Here is a 19,215-nt window from a genome sequence, read left to right on the forward strand (position 1 = left end):
CGAGAGCAGCTCTGGTCAGCTCCAAGTGTTCCTTGCTTTCACTAGGGCTGTAGCAGCCCCACCCAAAATATATTTTTGAAAGTGGTGGGTGTATAAATCCACAGCATTTTGGAATTATATCTCTTATGATACATTTGATCAAAAACTAACTGCTTCCTTCACTAAACCTGGAGCTCCATGAGAGCAGGGAAGGCAGACTTCAAAAGTGTCAGAAAGTAGCTGGGCGCCCTAGCTCACGCCTGTAATCCCAGCACTTTGGGAGGCCGAGGTGGGAGGATCGCTTGAGGCCAGGACAGTCTGGTGAACATAGTGAGACTCCATCTCTACAAAAAATTTAAAAATTAGCTGAGTGTGGTGGCATGTGCCTGTAGTCCCAGCTACTTGGAAGGCTGAGGCAGGAGGATCACTTGAGCCCAGGAGTTTGAGGCTGCAGTGAGCTATGATCATGTCACTGCACTCCAGCCTGGGTGACAGAGCAAGAGCCGGTCTCTTTAAAAAAATGTCAAAAAGCATAACCTTATTAAAAAGCATCCCCAGTTCATCAGGAGCACCTTGGATACAGCTGCTCCTGCCCAGGGTCTGACCCAAGCAGGGGAGAGGAACAGGTCACACGGACCAGGGTCTCTGGACCTGCTAGGGGTGGGGGGAGGTCAGGGTGCTTGTAGGTGGGGGTGCTCCAGTGCAGACAGCCTGCAAGCCCGGCCTTGATGTGACTTCAACAGGGCCTCTGAGCCAAGAATGGAGAGATGACAAGAACCCACTAGTGACTGCATTTCCCTGATTCCGCAAGCCCCTCCCACCTGTGTGAAGCCCAGCCTTACCCAAACCCCTCCCTCCAGGCTGAAGAGGTTCTAGGACCGGAAGGCTCACTAAATAAAATAGGGTTCACGACAGAATTATGTGATGCAACTATTAGAAACAACATCTGTGCCAAGTGTAAAGACACAGGCAAGGCTTATGGTACAACGGAGGGGAAGAAAGAGCAAGAGGCAGTCTTTACAGACGACAAGATCCTAACCAGTTAAAAAGACATGAGGACAGAGGATGAAAAGCCATGCTCCGCAACCTTACGGCTGTGTTTCTGAGAAGCAAGATTGTTTTCGTTTTCCTTTTTGCTATTCTGTAAATGCGAGACCTTCCTAGTAAGCACTCCGAGGTGGCTGATTCTCTGCTTCCATTCCCCAGAATCACCCTTAGACAGGCTGGAAGTAATTGACCCAGAGATTAGGGGCGCCGACCCCCTGTGCAGTCAAAAATCTGAGTGTAACTTTTGACTCCCCAAAAACTTCTTTCCTAATAGCCGCTGTTGACTGGAAGCCTCACCAGTAATATAAACAGTCGATTAACACATATTTTGTATGTTATATATGTTATATATTGTATTCTTACAATAAAGTAAGCTAGAGTACTTTGGGAGGCCAAGGCAGGAGGATCATTTGAGCCCAGAAGTCGGAGGCTGCATTGAGCTATGATGACGCCACTGCACTCCAGCCTGGGTGACAGAGCAAGACCCTGTATCTAAAAGAAAAAAAGAAAAGAAAGGAAAATAAGGAAGAGAAAATATGTTTACTATCTGTTACACAGAAGTAGATCACCATGAAGTCCTCATCCTCCTTGTTTTCATAGTGAGTGGGCTGAGGAGGAGGAGGAGGAGGAGGAAGAGGCGGGGTCAGTCTTGCTGTCTCAGGGGTGGCAGAGGCAGAAGAAACTCCTAGTATGAGTGAACTTGTGCAGTTCACACCTGGATTGCTCAAGAGTCAGCTGTATATGGTTTATTGTCTGAACCAGGACACCTTTCAGAGTGAAATGGGACTCTGGGCCAACAATTATAGGCCAGGACTTGGCCCTGCAAACCAGGACTTATGGTCACTGTCCCCAAAACCGATGCCAGCAGCACCTCTGCCTCTCCTTCCTGTCCCCACGGTGGGATCTGGGCCTAAACTGACACGGCCAGTTGTGGTGGAGCTGGGATCCAAACCCTGCTAGGCGTGTTCTCTGCTCATAGCCACTTTGGCAGAAAGTCAGTGGACCACTGCTGGGCCCAGGCTATGAATTAAGTATTGAAGTTAGCCTGTGTCAGATTAGAGGGGGAACTGTGCAGATATATTCATTTTCCTTGATGGACCGAGGCTGTGTCACCTGAAATGTGTCAGATGTTGGTGGGGCTGCAGCTCAGGGGACTCCAGCAATCAAAAGACGGCTGGCGAGCCAGCAGGAGCTGCCAACCCGAGATGACGCCAGTCGGCAGGGGCTGGGGCCGTTCCCTGGCCGGGGCACTCCAGCCACCCTGGAGACCCAGTGGCGAGGACATGAGAGCGTGGCAAGAACGACACACTGAGGGACTCCCTTCCAGGCACTGAGACAGGTCATCTGTCTCACTGAATTCTGCGACTCACTGAAATAGCATTGCCAATTAATTGCCATTTTATATGTGAAGAGACTAAGGCCCAGGTGACAAGGTGACATGCCTTAGAATCCCAGGCTGGCCTTGCCAGTCTTGGCCCAGCATAAAGTAAGAACTCCACTAATGTACTTGGGAATGCGTGGACAGATACAGGCTGCTGGCTGGTTGGACAGATGTGTGGGTGGGTGGATGAACCAGACGGATGGATGGATTGGTAGCGTTAGGCAGATTACTCAGTTGCTCAAGCTAGATTTTGAATGCAACCCACCATTGCTGGATCTGATCAAATCTTCAACCCCTTCCAAAAGCTCCCTTCTCATCTCTCTATGAATCTGGGCCCCAGCCCAGGCTCCATAGTCCCATGAAAGGGAAACAAGCTTCTCAAAGTCTCTCTAAGACTCCTCTCTGGGTTTTAGGAATTCTGCACAGACCTCGTACCATCACCAACCTCCCAATGTAGAGGAGATGCAACACATCTCACGTATTTCCTCTTCCTCCCTTTCTCCCTCCCTCCCCATCACCAATCCTAGCTTGGAGTATCCCTGGGAGGCCTCCCCTCCTCTCCACCCCTCTGTTCCTGTCTGAGCTCAGACCTCATCATCTCTCACCTGGACCATCTCATCTGCCTCGTAACTGGCCTCTGCTTCCAGACTCGCTCACTTTGACGCATCCTGACCTCACCCCAGAGGGGCCGTTCTAAAATGCAGATCAGGCCCTTCCCAGTCTGCCCAGCGGCTTCACATTCTCTCAGACTCACATCCTGGACCCATGCCACCGTTCAGCACTCTGCAGCCCTCTGAGTGTTCCTCGGGTGTTTCTTCCATCACACACTCCCTCGCCCCTGAGCTCCAATCCCCAGACAGACCCCCAGACCCCCAGACTCATGGCAAGGACATAGGATGTTTAGGTCACTCCCCAGGGAGTCCTGTCAAGCCAAGAATGAGGGGAAGGGGACAGAGCCACAGACTCTCTTTTGGGACCCTAGGAACAAGGTGCCTGGGTAGCATCAGGGTCTCTGCCTGGGGGCAGGGAATGTCTCTGTGCCCTTGCTGGGTCATAGTTGAGGCTGAGTGTCTACCTGGGAGCCTGACCACAGACTCCCCCTGCAGAGCTCACGATTAGCAATTAACTGGGAGGAATCTCGGGGGTGAGGTTAATCGGGGAACAGAGGGAGGGCAGCTAGGGTTCTAGGGACTTTGCCCTTGAGCCAGGGGTATAAAGAGGTGGGTCCCGGGCTCCTCCTCAGGGCCCTGAAGTCTTCCCTTAGTCACCGAGCAGAAGCTGAAACACAGAACCCCAAGGTGAGCCCAGTATCCCCATATCCCAACCCCACCCCAGTTCTGGGTGGGAAATAGCCTATCACCCCAGCCATTCAGTCTCTGTCCAATCTGCTCCTGCCCCTCCTCCTGCCCCACTTCCTGCCCCTCCTGGCTCACTCCCCAGAGTGAAAAGACTCATGCTCTTCCAGAGCTTGGAATTCAGCTCTGCACACTTCTCCACCCCAAGGACCCTTGGGATGATGTGTGGGGAGGGTGCTGAGGCTGACCAGGGAAGCCAGGGACTCCCGGGGCAGTGCAAGGGTCTAAAGCAAGGCCAGTCCTGGTGTGAGCCTCCTTCACGGAAGGGAGAGTTCGTTGTGAGGGAAACTTGGGGTTTGGGATCCAGGCCAGAGAACACCCCCCACCACCAGTGTGTGCCCAGCTGGTCCCCTGAGCAGGCAGGTGTCCATGGCCCCTCTCTGTCCTCAGCGCAGACAAACCTCCGCCTGCAGGGCCAGCCCTGGCCCATACCCGCAGCCTCTTAGTCACATGTTCCCCGGCCCCTCCGGCCGAGGGTGGGCTCCTCAGCTCCTGGGAACCGTGTTCCTTGCCTCTCTGCCAAGTTAACTCCTCCTCACTGTGCATCTCAGCCTGAGTCTCTCTTCTGTGCCCTGTGAGGCCATGCCCTGCCATCAGGCACTCTGGTGGCACTTCCATCTGACATTGTGAGCTGACCCCCGTTGCCATCTTCCTTCATTTCCATCTGCCCCCCCCCACCAGACTTCGAGCTTCCTGAGGGCAAGAGCTGTGTCTGCCTTTAATCCTCACTGTATCCCAGCCTGTGGCCCAGAGCCTGGGCTAGAGCGGCAGCTCAGTAATGCTTGCTGAGCAAATGAGTGAGCGGCTGAATGCTCAGATCTGTACTGGGCACCTGCGTGTGCGTCTCGGGGGTGTGTGTTGGGGGTGGTGGTGAGGTTGGAGGGTGTGCTTTGCCGGGTGTGTGTTGGATCACACAGCATGGGAGTTTGTGCACATGAGCGTGTGTGGGTGTGAGCGAGTGTGAGCGTGCAGGACACAGCAGTTGTGATTCAGTGTTGCTGCGACCCCCTGACCTGCAGGCCTCACAGCAGGTGTGCGAGATGATGTCCTACAGAGAGAGGCTGGGGAGCCCAGCTGTCTCCCCACTCCCAGTCCACAGGGGGCACATGATGCGAGGAGCCGCCTTTGCCTATGTGCCCAGCCCGCCGGGTGAGTGCCGCTCCTACGCACTGGACCTGCTTGCCCATGATTGCGCACATCCTGGGTGGCACTGCTATCTGTTATAGAAGGCAGAGTGAGGCCCTGGAGCCTCTGGGCCTCCTGACCAGCCTCCCTCCCCAGTCCTGCACAGGATCCCAGGAACCTCTGCCTATGCCTTCCCCAGCCTGGGCCCCGTGGCCCTCTCTGAGCACAGCTGCTCCTATGGGGAGGCCCCAGAGCGCCACGACCCGCTGCCTGCCAAACTGGCCCTGGAGGAGGAGCAGAAGCCAGGTGGGCCTGGGCAGCGGGCAGCAGGGGCACTGGCAATCCCTGCCCCCGGCTCCTGCCCACTGTGCTCACAGCTGGCCTACCTCCAGAGCCTGGGCTGATCCCGACGCTGCACAGGACTGGTGACACATTGCTCAAGGTACCACTGATGCTCGCCTTCCTCTACCTCTTCATCTGCTCCCTGGATGTGCTCAGCTCAGCCTTCCAGCTGGCCGGAGGTAGGGCCAGGTGGAGGGGACCAGGGAGGGGTTCCTGAGGGGCCTCGGACAACACCGGCTCGTGCTCCCCAGGGAAGGTGGCTGGCGACATCTTCAAGGACAATGCCATCCTGTCCAACCCGGTGGCAGGGCTGGTGGTGGGGATCCTGGTGACAGTGCTGGTGCAGAGCTCCAGCACCTCTACGTCCATCGTTGTCAGCATGGTCTCCTCTGGCTGTGAGTGGACCCTCCAGGGCTGGGGAAAGAGCCATGGTGGGTGGTGCTGGGTAGGACTGGCAGCATCAGAGGTAGGAGTGGGGATGGGGGCAGAGGGCAAAGGGCAGGCCTCCATCTTCCCACTCTGTGCCCTGAGTGTGGCCAAGAATCTGAGCAGGAGGGGCTCCCCAGGAGCTGGAAGGGCGGCAAGTGGGGAGCACAGCCCCAGCAAGGCTTGCCCGTATGTGGCCACTCAGTCACGCCTGTGTCAGTCTGGGAAATGAGCCAGAGAAGCCACGCCTGTAGGACACACATATCATTTATTGCAAGGAACTGGCATACCCGACTGCGGGGCTGGCTGGGCAGGGCTGGAACCCGGAGGCCAGGCCATCTGGAAAGGCAGGCTGGAGTCAACACTGCTGTCCACAGGTGGAATTTCTTCTTCCTCAGGGAAGTCTCAGTTCTGTTCTTTTCTTTTCTTTCTTTCTTTCTTTTTTTTTTTTTTTGAGACAGAGTCTCACTCTGTTGCCCAGGCTAGAGTGTGGTGGCGTCAGCCTAGCTCACAGCAACTTCAAACTCCTGGGCTCAAGCGATCCTCCTGCCTCGGCCTCCCAGAGTGTTAGGATTATAGGCGTGAGCCACCGCACCAGGCCAGTTCTTTTCTTTTCTAACCTACCTTTGACCAGAACAGAGGGAAGCTTCAGTTCTGCTCGGGAGGCGTTCATCCTATTGGACGAGGCCACTCAGGTTACTGAGGATAATCTCCTTTACTTGAAGTCCACTGATTGTGGATGTGGGTCACCATAGCCTAGCCAGGCTGACACCTAAAACTACCCCTCACACGTGAGCGCGTGTGTGCACACAAGCACATAGGACAGGAGCCCTCACAATGCACGCCCACACATGCACATGCACACGTTCACAGGTGCACAGCATGGGCAGCGAGAGCACATCTAGTCACATGTGTGCATGCGCACGCAGTGCCCAGCACATGCCCACGGGGACCTGAGACACCAGGCTGGGCAGCACCAGCAGCACAGCAGGCACGGCCACTGGGGCCGATGAGGGCAGTGGGCCTGGCAGGTGCTGTTGTGGGGCAGGAGCTGGGTGGCCTCCACGCAAGTTAGTTAGGAGTCCCCCTCTTCTACCAGTGCTGGAGGTGAGCTCTGCCATCCCCATCATCATGGGCTCCAACATCGGCACCTCTGTCACCAACACCATTGTGGCCCTGATGCAGGCAGGGGACAGGACTGACTTCCGGCGGTGAGAGGGCTCAGGGGTGGGGGCTTGTGCTTGGGGGAGGGCAGCCCGGATGCCAGCAGCCCAACGTGACTGCAACCTGGCTCTGGCCTGCCCTGCCACGTGGCTTCCCTGCCCAGGGCCTTTGCGGGGGCCACGGTGCACGACTGCTTTAACTGGCTGTCAGTTCTGGTACTGCTGCCCCTGGAGGCTGCTACCGGCTACCTGCACCATGTCACTGGACTCGTGGTGTCCTCCTTCAACATCCGTGGCGGGCGTGACGCTCCTGACTTGCTCAAAATCATCACCGAGCCCTTCACAAAGCTCATCATCCAGGTGGCGGCAGGGCCTGGTGGGGGTGGGTGGGTACGAAGGGCCCCACCCTCCCTCATTTCCCCACCCACATCCTGTCCACAGCTGGACAAGTCTGTGATCACCAGCATTGCCACTGGGGATGAGTCCCTGAGGAACCACAGTCTCATTCGGATCTGGTGCCACCCAGACACCACAGAGGTGAGTCTCAGGCCTGGCCCCAGGTGAGAGGACTCCCTCTTCAGACTGTGGGTTTCATGGTCTGTTCAAAACGCTCCAGACAGACCTTGAAGATCATTTAGCCAGGAGAGGGCAGATATGTGGCTCTTTTACCGCAATGCAATACTTAGCCCTCCCAACGTCACACACTGCTTTAGGCAGACATCACCAGTCAATTAGAGTTGGCCTGTAATTGATCTACCCAGTAGTTCTCAAAATGCTGTCTGGGACCAGCAGCATCAGTACCTCCTGGGAACCTATTAGACTTCAACAAGCCTCCAGGTGTGCCCATGGTCAGGTTTGAGAACCACTGATCTAACTCAGCCCTCTGGTTTCACAGGTAGGAACACAAGCTCAGAGGGGCTAAAAAAACTTGCCAGAGCTTGTCTTCTGTGTCAGGGCTTGAGTGCCCCAGGAGGGTTAGTGACTCAGCTCTGCCACAGTTTGGGGCCCAGGTAATGTGGGGAGGGGGCAGAAAGAGAGTGCTATAAGGATACCCAGGAAGGCAGAATGAATAGGAAGGGACAGGTGGGCTACTTGGAGAACTTCTTGGGGACACAACAGCCATTCGTGCTGCCACTGGGGCTCATTTTCCCGGAGACTGCCTCAAGTGGGAGTCCCTTGTCCTTCTGCACTGTTTCTGCTACTTCTGATGCCTGGAAGATCTGTCTGGATCGGTTGGACACTCGTGGAACAGCCTTTATGTCAAGCTGGTGAGGAAGCAGGCAATTAGCACACTTTCTTACTCAGCCATAAACAGGAAAATGCTTCATCAAAACCGTAATCGGCCATATTTGCTTCCGCTTATGATCACATATGAGATGTAACTCCATTCAGAGCAGGACATAAGGGAATCCAAAGCCCGCAGCATGAGCACAAGCCCTCCCTGCCCCCCTTGTTCCTCGATGTTACTGGATTTTATCCTGGTGTGAACAGAAAACACTCATCCAGTTCTCCCTGTGATGCTCCTTTGCATCTGAAGTAGCTCCAGCTCAGCCCTCTGAGTACTGGAGGCAGCCCGACATCAAGAAGCCCCTGCAGGCAGCTTTTATGCTGGCTTTGTGACCTCTCTAATACATCAGCTGCCTTCTCCTGAGCTCTCTGGGCACTCTCTGAGCTCTCTGAATCCCCACAAGCCTCTCTACTTCACAGCAAAATCTGGAAGAGAGAGAAACACACACTCTGATCTTCACAAAAAACAAGCCATGGGATAAATGTTCCATTCCTCCCTTCCTCTGAGGTCCCCACTGTCCACCTTCTGCAGCCTCAGGCAGGTCCCAGCTTGTAGCACACACCTCCTCACCTAACATAATTCTCTCCCAGTGCTGGCAAGGCGGACACGAGGGTCCCATTTACACAAGAGGACACCAGAGCTCGGTTAGGTAGAGAAACCTACCCAAGCTCACCTTTCTCCACAGCTGCAGCTGCCACGTGCCTAAGCACTGGTTCCTCCTCCCCTCTGCCAGGAAACCTCTTCCTTAACAGCAGTGGTGGAGTTGGATTTCCTTGGATTGGAGAGTAGCTGCGGGGTGGGATCCAAGCTCCCTGCTCCCACCCTTCCCCTGGGACTGTCCCCTGTGGGAGTGTGGCTCACGCAGCAGTGGCTGTGCTTGCGCTTGCAATGTGTGTTGGTGGCTTCTTCTCCGCCCAAGGCTCGAGTCTGTCCTTCAGCCATGGAGTCTCCCTGTGTTCTCTTCCAACCCGTTCTCGTCTCCAGCTTTCTCCATGCTGGACCCGACTCTCCAGACCGGTCTCCAGGGAACCTGTGACACTAAGGAGAGCCTGAGAGTCTGAGGCTCTCCAGATGGGGAAAGGAAAACCAGAGGCAGTTTGGGGGTTCAAACTCTTCCTAACACTCCCGGGGCCTGATACTGGCCTGGGAATTACCTTCTTATGTGCTCACACTGTGGATTTTCAACCACACCTGCCTAGTTTAAGCAAGAATATTTTGAGGACTTGCAACCTGAGAAGTCGGGATGATCTCATCCCCGCTTCACAGATGAGGAAACTGAGCCTCAGAGAGGGGCAGCGGATGCCCTGGGTCCATGTAATCGAGGTAGGACGCAAATCCCAGTGGAATCCTGACTCTCCGTCTCGCTGCCTCTCCCAGACACCAGTCCGGCATCCCACCATCTGTGTCCAATTCCCATTCTGTCCATCAAGCCTGAATGCCATCAGGTGACCACGGCCACCTGGAGCCCCTCCATGGGTGGTGGGCAGTATTGCCCTAAGGAGGAGTTCTCTTCTTCACCAACAGATGGCACTGCTGGCACAGGCCTCTCCGTTGCTTCCAGAACAAAGGCCCCAGCTCACCTTCCTCTGGAGGGGGAACTACCCGCCAGGCCCACATTCTGAGCTTAGTCGCCTAACCGCCCTCAGCTCCCAGAAGTGCCTCCTCAATTTGGGGTGTCCCTGCAGGCACTTACATCCCAACTCTCTCCTCCAACATGCTTCCAGCTGGCCCTGGGAAAAGGCGGACAGCATTATAGACTTCATGCTTCATGAGGCCCAGAGAGGTTGTGTTGGTCCAGTGTTGCCCAGCTGGAAATGGCTCAGCTGGGGTGTGCCCGGGGCTGTCCAAGGTCCATTCATTCTGTTCTTCCCACAGACACCACCCCCTGCCACACCCCCTCCCACTCCTCCACCCCAGCTCAGGCTCAGGCAGAGATGGTCGGTCATGTCCTGGGACTATGGCCCCAGAGCCCAGGTCCCCAGCTCCTCTATCCACGCTGCCATGTCTACCTTCTCCCTCTGCCCTACAAGAAAGCCCCAGGGCCTGCCCCCTCCCCTCAGTTCCCTCCCTCTGCCTGGCTTTGCCCCTCTTGCTGCCTCTCACTCCTCTCCTGGGCTTTAGGGTCTCTGGATGCCCCTGTGCACTCAGCCAGGGCCACACTACCCCAGACAGGAAGGTCAAGGTTCCAAAACCCCCGAGGTCTTAGCCCCCAGTCCTGCCCTGCCCCTGACTCTGCCTGCCCTAAGTAGGGACCCCAGTAAAGTTCCTCATTCTCCTCCAGCCTCCCTGGGGTCCCACAGGTGCCTCCCCCAGGAGACCCCTGGGCCCAGCCCAGGGTAGCTCAATGGGCACAGGTTTGCCAGGCCCCCACTCATCTCAGGGGTTATCTGCTTCCCAGGGCTCCAGGCCGGAGTCCCCCAGGAAGGTCCACCAAGCTCCTCCCCAACAAGCCATCTGAGGAGCCATTGGACCTGACCTAGGAAGTCAAGCACGCACACACAGCCGTCCCACCATGTGACCCTGAACCTGACCAGGGAGGCGGAGGGTCTGTTCTTTATTCGCAGACACAGTTTACTGAGGCTTGTCATGGGCAAGCCCTGCAGCAAGCACTTCACACACATTTTCTCCAGCAACTGTTACAGCAGCTCTTTTACTATCCTGCTTCAGAGGCGGCATGGCTCACCCAGGGGAGTTGGTGTAAGAAGCAGGATTTGAACTCAGATCTGCCTGATAGCAAACACCTGGCTCTCTCTTATCGGCATAGGCGTTATCATTGCTTTCCCCACTTGGTTTTTTGATCTAGGCCCATCAGACACTATCTTTTCCTGGCTTGTTGGCCTGCAGTTCAGGCCCAGGCTCGATGGGGACCCAAGGTGCTGAGGGTGAACTGGGAACACAGACGGGCACATTGCCCACTCAAGAGGGCACATTCTGCTAAAATAAACCCTGATGTTAAAACCAGATGCCACAAACAGTTCTTACCTCTATCATGCATTTTTAAAAGGATGCACGATTTAGAACAAAACCTAAAGGAGCTACAAACACCAAAGTGCCAACACCCTACCTGAGCCCTACCCTCAGCACTGGAAGAGGTCAGAGGGGTCTGGGATGTGGAGCTCTTGGGGGACGTGGGAGCAGGACCAGGGCCCAGATCAGCTCCCAGGAGAGGCAGAACGTGGGGAACTGGGCATAGCTGTAGCTCCTGCGTTTTGCTGGGGGTCTGGCAGGGGCTGGCAGCTCTTGCTGAGTGAGCGTGGGTCCTGGGAGTCCCTGCTCCTTTCTAAGGCTCGATCCCTCCTCCGTGTGGTGGGCTTCTCCCCACCCAAGCCCGGCCCACTTTCTCCTGTCACTGCTGGGTGGTTGGTTGCTCAGGTCCTGGGAGAACAGTAAAGGGCCTTGGATTACATTTTTTTTTAAAAAACAACTATCCCTTAACCCAACAAGGCTACAATTTCATGGTCTACAGGCCAGACAGATGGGACAGTTCTGCTGGCCTTCATTGAATTGCAAAGTAGGTCTCAGAGTGGTTGCCAACATTTACAGATTGGGACATTTTATCGAAAACTTCAAAGTCGTGGTTTCTCTCATAGAATTGGGCAATTTGGCCATGCTGGACTGTGTGCCTGGATAGTGATAGTGGCTGGGAGCTGAGTAGCTGCTGCCCCATGGGCCCAGCACACACTCTCCCCACCTCCTCCTTAGGGTACTTGCCAAGGCCTCTGGCCCTCTGAATTGTAGGGTCTCCCTGGGGAGCCCCCTAACTTCACTGACAGTAGGGAGGGAAAGGGGGTGAGGGACTCCCACCTGATCCCGTCTGAGTGAGGAATGGAGCAAGAGGAGGATGGAGATTGGGCTAGTAGCTCCGTGGGCAAGAAGATAGGGCTAGGACACTGGGGAAGGGGCACCAAAGAAGGGACCAGTCATAAAAGAAGGGGAAGAGAGTTTTCAAAGACGACCTAGGTCAGCAGCATCCAATTCCACTGAGGGGGAGGAAAATGAAGATAAGAAGCAATTGGATGTGGCCCTGGGGAGAGCCAGGTCAAGGGAGTGATGGGGCGGGATACGCAGAGGGCCTACCATGGCCTGTCCACAGCCCCAGAGCCCAGAGGCCCATCTCCATCTCTGCCATCCCTCCCTTAACCCATTTCAGCCCCAACCCAGTGCTCCATTTTCCTAAATTAACTGAGTCACCTTCCTCTTAATCTAGGCTCCCACCTCCATGTCCAGGGCAGAAGCCAACACCAGCCAGACCCTTGGTAATGCCACCATGGAGAAATGTAAGTGCTGCAACGTGGGAGGTGTCCCGCATGGCAGGGGCAGAGCCTGGTAGTGGCAGGGCCATCCCCCCTCCCAGCCACTGCTACGTCCAGCCCCAGGAAGGATGGCTGTCAAACAGTCCAGCTCCTGGGCTTGGGTCAGGCCCTGGTGTTGAGGCTGGAGGAGCCTGAGGTGGGGCCTGGGAGCCAGGTGCAGGGCAGCCCTCGGCAGCTGACACCACCCCCTGCAGGTAACCACATCTTCGTGGACACGGGGCTGCCTGACCTGGCTGTAGGGCTCATCCTGCTGGCCGGCTCCCTGGTGCTCCTGTGTACCTGTCTCATCCTCCTTGTCAAGATGCTCAACTCCCTGCTCAAGGGTCAGGTGGCCAAGGTCATCCAGAAAATTATCAACACCGGTGAGCTGTGCACAGTGGCTGGGCAAGCACAGGACTGGGCAAGGCCCCAGGATGGGCCCTTCCAGATCCTGCTATGTCCTGCCACGGCCTTGATGTGGCCTCAGTTCCCCCTTGTGAACAAAGAAGGTGATTTCTGAGGCCCCTGAGGGGCTGGCAGCTGGAGACCGGCAGCTGCACGGTAGTAGGCGGAGGTATCAGAGGCCATCGTTTGGTTTAGTCAGCAAGTCGCCATTAAGTCCTTGCTGTGCTCCCAGTGCCAGGGATGCACACAGAGGCCGTGCAGATAGAGGTGGGCCCTGCTCTCGGGGGCCTCACAGCCCAGCAGGGGGAGCAACAAAAACAAATGAAGGCAGGGAATAATTCCGAGGAAGAGAGGCAATCGCCGAGGGGACAGCAAAAACTGGCAACGCGGTAGAGTATGGAAGAGGCAGCTTTCGATGGGTGGCAGAGGCCTCTCTGAGGAGTGACGTTTGAATAGAGACCTGAGGAGGAGGAGTTGAGATGTGGACGAAGAGCACTCTGGGTGGCGGACGCAGCAGGTGCAAAGGCTCACAGGCAGGTCTGTGGTGCAGAAAGGTGGCCAGCAGCTGGCGGGAACAGCAAGGGGACAGGGATGCGGCCAGGGCATGGGGCCTCCAGGCTCTGCTCAGAGGCTGACTTTATTGAGGGTAAAGGAGAAGCTCAGAGGGCTTGGCGCAGGGCAGAGACACCACCTGCTTTTCATCTTAAACTCCGTTTCGAGCTTCTGGGACACTGCCAGGCACCGGGACAGGCCTCATGAAAAATGCTGGAATAAGGGGCATCCACGGGACTGGGGAAGCTCAGACAAGGGAAAAACAAAGTCTTCCCGAGGGTTGGGGGCCAGGGAGGGCTTTCCAGTGACAGCCACACTGAGCCTGGGAATGAATATGTAGATGCTGAGTAGGATACTCCAGGCAGAGGGCAGGGCCAGAGCAAAGGCACAGTAGCCTGATGGGACCAGCAACAGGCCTTTCGTCCAAGGTCAAAGAGGGCAGCAGAAGCCACTGCAGTCACTGCAGTTGAGCAGGGGGCTGATGAGGTCCTGTTGGGAAACTGCATCTAAGTGTCCCCTCCCCAAGGAGGCCTGCTCTCCCAATACCCCGCCTGACCCAGGCCTGCTGGGACGGGGTTTCCTTGCAGACTTCCCTGCCCCCTTCACTTGGGTCACGGGCTACTTTGCCATGGTGGTGGGTGCCGGCATGACCTTCGTTGTCCAGAGCAGTTCTGTGTTCACCTCGGCCATCACCCCACTCATCGGTGAGTGCTGATGCTGAGCAGAGGCAGGTGGGGTTGGGTTGAGGCAAAGCTGGCAGGGAAAGGGCTGAAGGAAGTAGCCAGGGAGGCCCACATCCTGTCCCTCTGTCCCCCAGGCCTGGGTGTGATCAGCATCGAGCGGGCCTACCCCCTCACACTGGGCTCCAACATCGGCACCACCACCACCGCCATCCTGGCTGCACTGGCCAGCCCCAGAGAGAAGCTGTCCAGCTCGTTCCAGGTGCGTCCGGGAGAGCAGCCCTGCCTGATGCAGGAAGGGGCTGGGACTGGCACGTGGGGCCTGACCAAGGGTGTGACAACATGTAACAGGTATTTTTTGACTGTCTACTAAGGGCAGCCTATCATGCTCTATGGAAACCATTGTGGGCAAAGTAGGCCTGATACCGGCCCCAAGGCCTTAGCGTCCAGCAGGGAGACAGTAGCTCACACACCCATAGACACAGCCAGTCGGATGCGCACCATGAGGAAGGGGTGCTTAAGAGGGGCCTGGCCCAGTCCAAGGACCAAGGATGAGTGGAGTGGGGTGGGGGCAGACAGCAAAGGGGAGTTGTTCTAGGAGCTAAGGAGGAAGTGACAGGCCAGGGTACTGAGCTGTCAGGGCACTGAGTCCAGAGCTGCTGAGCCGGAAGCTGGTAGCAGTCTTCAGCTGTGGCCACTCCTGAGAGAGGGCTCCATGGGGAAACGTGGAGAGCTCAGGGCAGTAGTTATTTACCAACTGGTCCAGAAGTATTTCAATATTTTAATAACTAGCATAGGCTGGGCGCGGTGGCTCACGCCTGTAATCCTAGCATAGCACTCTGGGAGGCCGAGGTGGGCGGATCGTTTGAGCTCAGGAGTTCGAGACCAGCCTGAGCAAGAGCGAGACCCCATCTCTACTAAAAATAGAAAGAAATTATATGGACAGCTAAAATATATATATAGAAAAAATTAGCTAGGCATGGTGCTGCATGCCTGTAGTTCCAGCTACTCGGGAGGCTGAGACAGGAGGATCGCTTGAGCTCAGGAGTTTGAGGTTGCTGTGAGCTAGGCTGACGCCACAGCCCTCACTCTAGCCTGGGCAACAGAGTGAGACTCTGTCTCAAAAAAAAAAAAAAAAAACTAGCATGGCCACCCCAGGCTGATCTGGGGACAAATCAGCCCTAAGTGGCAACTTTCCTGCTGCCCAGACCGGGTTGGGCCCCCAGCACCCATCCCTGCTGACCTGACTCAAGGGCTCGAGGCCCATGCCCACCTCAGCCCCTCCGCTCCCCCCCTGCAGATTGCCCTCTGCCACTTCTTCTTCAACATCTCGGGCATCCTTCTATGGTACCCAGTGCCCTGCACGCGCCTGCCCATCCGCATGGCCAAGGTGCTGGGAAAACGCACCGCCAAGTACCGCTGGTTTGCTGTCCTCTACCTCCTCGTGTGCTTCCTGCTGCTGCCGTCGCTGGTGTTTGGCATCTCCATGGCCGGCTGGCAGGCCATGGTAGGTGTGGGCGCACCCTTTGGGGCCCTGCTGGCCTTCGTGGTGCTTGTCAGTGTCCTGCAGAGTCGGAGTCCCGGGCGCCTGCCCAAGTGGCTGCAGACATGGGACTTCCTGCCCCGCTGGATGCATTCCCTGCAGCCCCTCGACCGCCTCATCACTCGTGCCACCTTGTGCTATGCCGGGCCCGAGCCCCGTTCACCCTCGCTGCCCGCCAGGGTCTTCCTGGAGGAGCTGCCCCCTGCCACACCCTCCCCCCGCGTCGCACTGCCTGCTCACCACAATGCCACCCATCTCTAGGTCCAGACAACTGCCTGGAGCAGGGAAGGGCCTGCCCACGGAGCCCAGGACAAAAGGGCAGAGGAGGGTGTGTGTGCATGTGTCTATGACACCTTGGGTGCCAGTCTGACCTTATGCAGGTCCACAGAGGGCTGGGCATGCATGCGTGGGCACGTTCAGGGGCAAATCTTTGTGTCTACATGTGCATGTGTAGAAGCTGGTATTTGTGTACACATATGTGCCAGCCTATGTATGTACAAACACACCTATGGGAGGCTGTGTGCAGGGTGCGGGGTATCTGGGTAGGATTTTGGGTCCTTTGCATGTGTGTGTGTAGGCCTGCGCTGTGTCCTTGTGTACACACAACTATGATGGGCAGGAGTGGGGGTGGGTCTGAGTGTGTGGCTGTGCAGCTGTGTGCTTGTGCACAGACATAGGTGCCTGACTCACCCTCCCTGCCACCTTCCTTTCTCCATAACACCTCCTCATCGTCACCCAGGCCTTCAGCACCACCACTATGGCCCCTTCCCAACACTGCCTGATGAAAAAAAAAAAGGAATTAAACTCTCCTCATGCATTTGGAAGTCTTTTTGCTCTCCATCTACGGGGAAAGGCAAGACCAAGGCTTGGGGGTCAGCAGCACTACTTCCCATCAACCCAGCAACCCCTGCTGGCCAGACATATCCTGGAGAAGCCAGCCCTGCAACCTCACCCCAACAATCTACCTAGCCCTGCCTTAGTGAGCCCAGCCACAATTCAAACTCTCTGGAAGCCCTTCCTAGGCAAGTGGCCACCCCTACTTAAGAGGACTCTCTGCACCCCTACCCTCTGACCCCCACCAGGCTGGGCCTCCTCTAGTCTCCCTCTACCCTCACCCACCTCAGCCACACACTCACTCCCCCTTGCTGGGATAAAATCAGGGATCCGGGATGAGTGACAGGTGGGGTTTGTTAGGGCCACTGGGGGCGGGGACAGGGAGGGTGTCCTGGGGTACACACAAGACACCCTCCCTTCCACGTTTACCCTCTATCTTTGGCAGTAAGCCAGAACTTACTGAAGCCCACCCAAGCTTTTCAATTCCTCCTCCGTAGGGCACACTGGAGCTGAGGCCTGCAGACTGAAGGTCAAGGGTAGGGATGCCGAAGTTCCTCCCTCCAGTGTAGGGGCTCCTCTGGGGCCTTTGGGCCCCAAAGAGACAGGAACGCAAAGGCAGGCAGTAGGGCCCCAGACTGGCTGTGACCATCTTGGACACGTGCCCTCTCAGTGGGCCCCCCTTTGAGGTATGTCTGGGGAGTTGCAGGGGCCTAGGAGCCCCAGAGCTGTTCTCCAAGCCACCAGCCTCATCCTGTTACCCACTCACACCCCTTGCTAGTGCCTCCCTCACCAAGTGGAGGGGGGTAAGGAATACACCGGACTCCAGCCTGACTCCCTGACTCCACAGGCCCTGGCCGGTGTGTGCCTGGAGAGGTGTTGGCAGGATGGGGAGGTGTTGGCAAGATGGGGAGGGGGCTCTCTTTCCTGTTTGTCCTGCCCAAACGTGTAATTTCTGTGAGAAAGGATGCTAAGGCCTGAGGTGGAGTTTGAGCAGGCCCCACCCTTGGGCTCTCCCTGGGCTACAGAATCCCTAGAACCCTGGGAAGGCACCAAGGAGCAGCCAGCCCGCCAGAGACCTATGCCAGGGGTCTGTGGACAGCAGGGCTGGGTGTAGGGCACAGGAGCTGGGCAGCCTCTGTCCTCATAATCCCCCCCACCACCACCACCATGTAACCCTTCTGCAAATACCTTCCTACAAACCACTTTCCTTATTTACAACTGCCCACGTGAAACCGGAGGATGAGCCAGCCACGTCCAAGTCACAGTTTATTCCCACCTGCCTCTGCCCAGGGCGGCCCTGTTGCTCCGTTAGGCGCCCTGCGTGCGCAGCCCGCGGATCAGCTCGTGCACCGTCTTGTTAAGGATGCCGCCGTGCACGCCGCGTCGGCCCATGAGCACTAGGAGCGCGCGCGGCGAGTGGCCCACGCAGATCGCGCGCCCGTCCAGCCCCTTCGTGCGCGCGTCCAGCACACCGTCGCCGTCGGCCAGCAGGTAGTCGCGGATGACGCAGCAGCGGCGGCCCGCCACGCTCAGACCCGCCTGCAGGAAGGTGCACCTGTCGGGCCCCGTGAGCACGCCCACCTCCTGCGGTGAGATGGCCGCCAGCAGGCCCCCGGGCCGCGATGCCCACACGCAGCGATTGTCCGCGTGGCCCACGATGGCCACGTCGTCGATTCGCTGATCCCGCAGTACCGCACTAATGTAGCCTTTCCAGTCGCCCATCCCGCTCAGCCTGCGCCCCTCCGTCTGGCGCTGTGAAGGGGTGTCCCACAGCCCGGCGCTGGCAGTGCCTGCGGCGCTACGACGTGTGCGGGGGTGGAGCTGTGACGTGACACAGCGACAGAGAGAGCTGTCTAGGCTGGAGAACGTGGGGGCGTTCGCAGTTTATGCCTGGAGAAGTTCTAAAGTTAGCCCATAGGAGAGAATCGCGTATGAGTCGAAACGATCCTCGAAAACCAACTTAAGGGCCGGCGCCGTGGCTCACGTCTGTAATCCTAGCACTCTGGGAGGCTGAGGTGGGAGGACTGCTTGCGCTCAGGAGTTCCAGCCTCAGCAAGAGCCAGACCCTGTCTCTACTAAAAATAGAAAGAAATTAGCCTGGAGTGGTGGCACATGTCTGTAGTCCCAGCTACTGGGGAGGCTGAGGCAGGAGGATGGCTTGAGCCCAGGAGTTTGAGGTCTCTGTGAGCTAGGCTGATACCACAGCACTCTGCTCAGGACAATAGTCCTGTTGTCTCAAAAAAAAAAAAAAAAAAAAAAAAGAAAGAAAGAGAAGAAAAGAAAAGAAAAGCAACTTAAACGGCCCATTTAAAAGATGGGTTAAGAACAAAAAGATGCCATGTCTGGACAGCTGGACCTCTCCACCTGTAAGGGAACCGTTCAACCCCCAGACTGTAGTTCTCCAAAGTTAGAACGCATTAGAACCCACTGAAATCTGGGCTGTTAAACAGATTGCTGCTAGACTTGCTGCTTTACTAGTATGAGATGTAGTCCAAGAATTTGTATGTCTAGCAAGCTCCCTAGGACTTTGAGACCCACTAGCCTGGTATGAGTTGGGATGGGGATGAGGGTGTTCCAAATCACCAGCCTTCAAGGTCCACACCACTGTTTTCATGTTAAGCATTTCTAACTATGGTTCTCAACCTTGGCTGCACATGGAATTATCTGGGGAGTTTTAAAAACATACCACTACCCATGCCCCATCCCTAGAGATAACTGATTTAATTGGCCTGAGGTGGATCTTGGACATAGATGGGCTCAAAAAGCTCTCCAGATGATCCCAAGGTACAGTCAAGACTGAGAA

The 19,215-nt window shown here is 56.4% G+C and overlaps 2 protein-coding genes across 2 annotated transcripts; one reads left to right on the forward strand and one right to left on the reverse strand.

Moving 5' to 3' along the window:
- The first annotated feature begins 4,756 nt into the window (after positions 1-4,756).
- On the forward strand, positions 4,757-15,839 carry SLC34A1 (solute carrier family 34 member 1). Its single transcript, XM_069473933.1, has 12 exons — positions 4,757-4,911; positions 5,044-5,193; positions 5,280-5,408; positions 5,481-5,624; positions 6,755-6,866; positions 6,983-7,178; positions 7,260-7,355; positions 12,314-12,383; positions 12,614-12,781; positions 13,943-14,059; positions 14,173-14,297; positions 15,336-15,839. Exons 1-12 carry the CDS (start codon positions 4,803-4,805, stop codon positions 15,837-15,839), a joined length of 1,920 nt encoding a protein of 639 aa, XP_069330034.1. The 5' UTR covers positions 4,757-4,802.
- A 1,827-nt stretch (positions 15,840-17,666) lies between these two features.
- On the reverse strand, positions 17,667-18,556 carry PFN3 (profilin 3). The gene has a single exon (XM_069473934.1). The coding sequence runs from the start codon at positions 18,132-18,134 to the stop codon at positions 17,721-17,723; it is 414 nt and encodes a 137-aa protein (XP_069330035.1). The 5' UTR covers positions 18,135-18,556; the 3' UTR covers positions 17,667-17,720.
- Between the last annotated feature and the right edge of the window lie 659 nt (positions 18,557-19,215).

The sequence above is a fragment of the Eulemur rufifrons genome, chromosome 7 (genome assembly GCF_041146395.1).
Source record: "Eulemur rufifrons isolate Redbay chromosome 7, OSU_ERuf_1, whole genome shotgun sequence".
Taxonomy (NCBI): domain Eukaryota; kingdom Metazoa; phylum Chordata; class Mammalia; order Primates; family Lemuridae; genus Eulemur; species Eulemur rufifrons.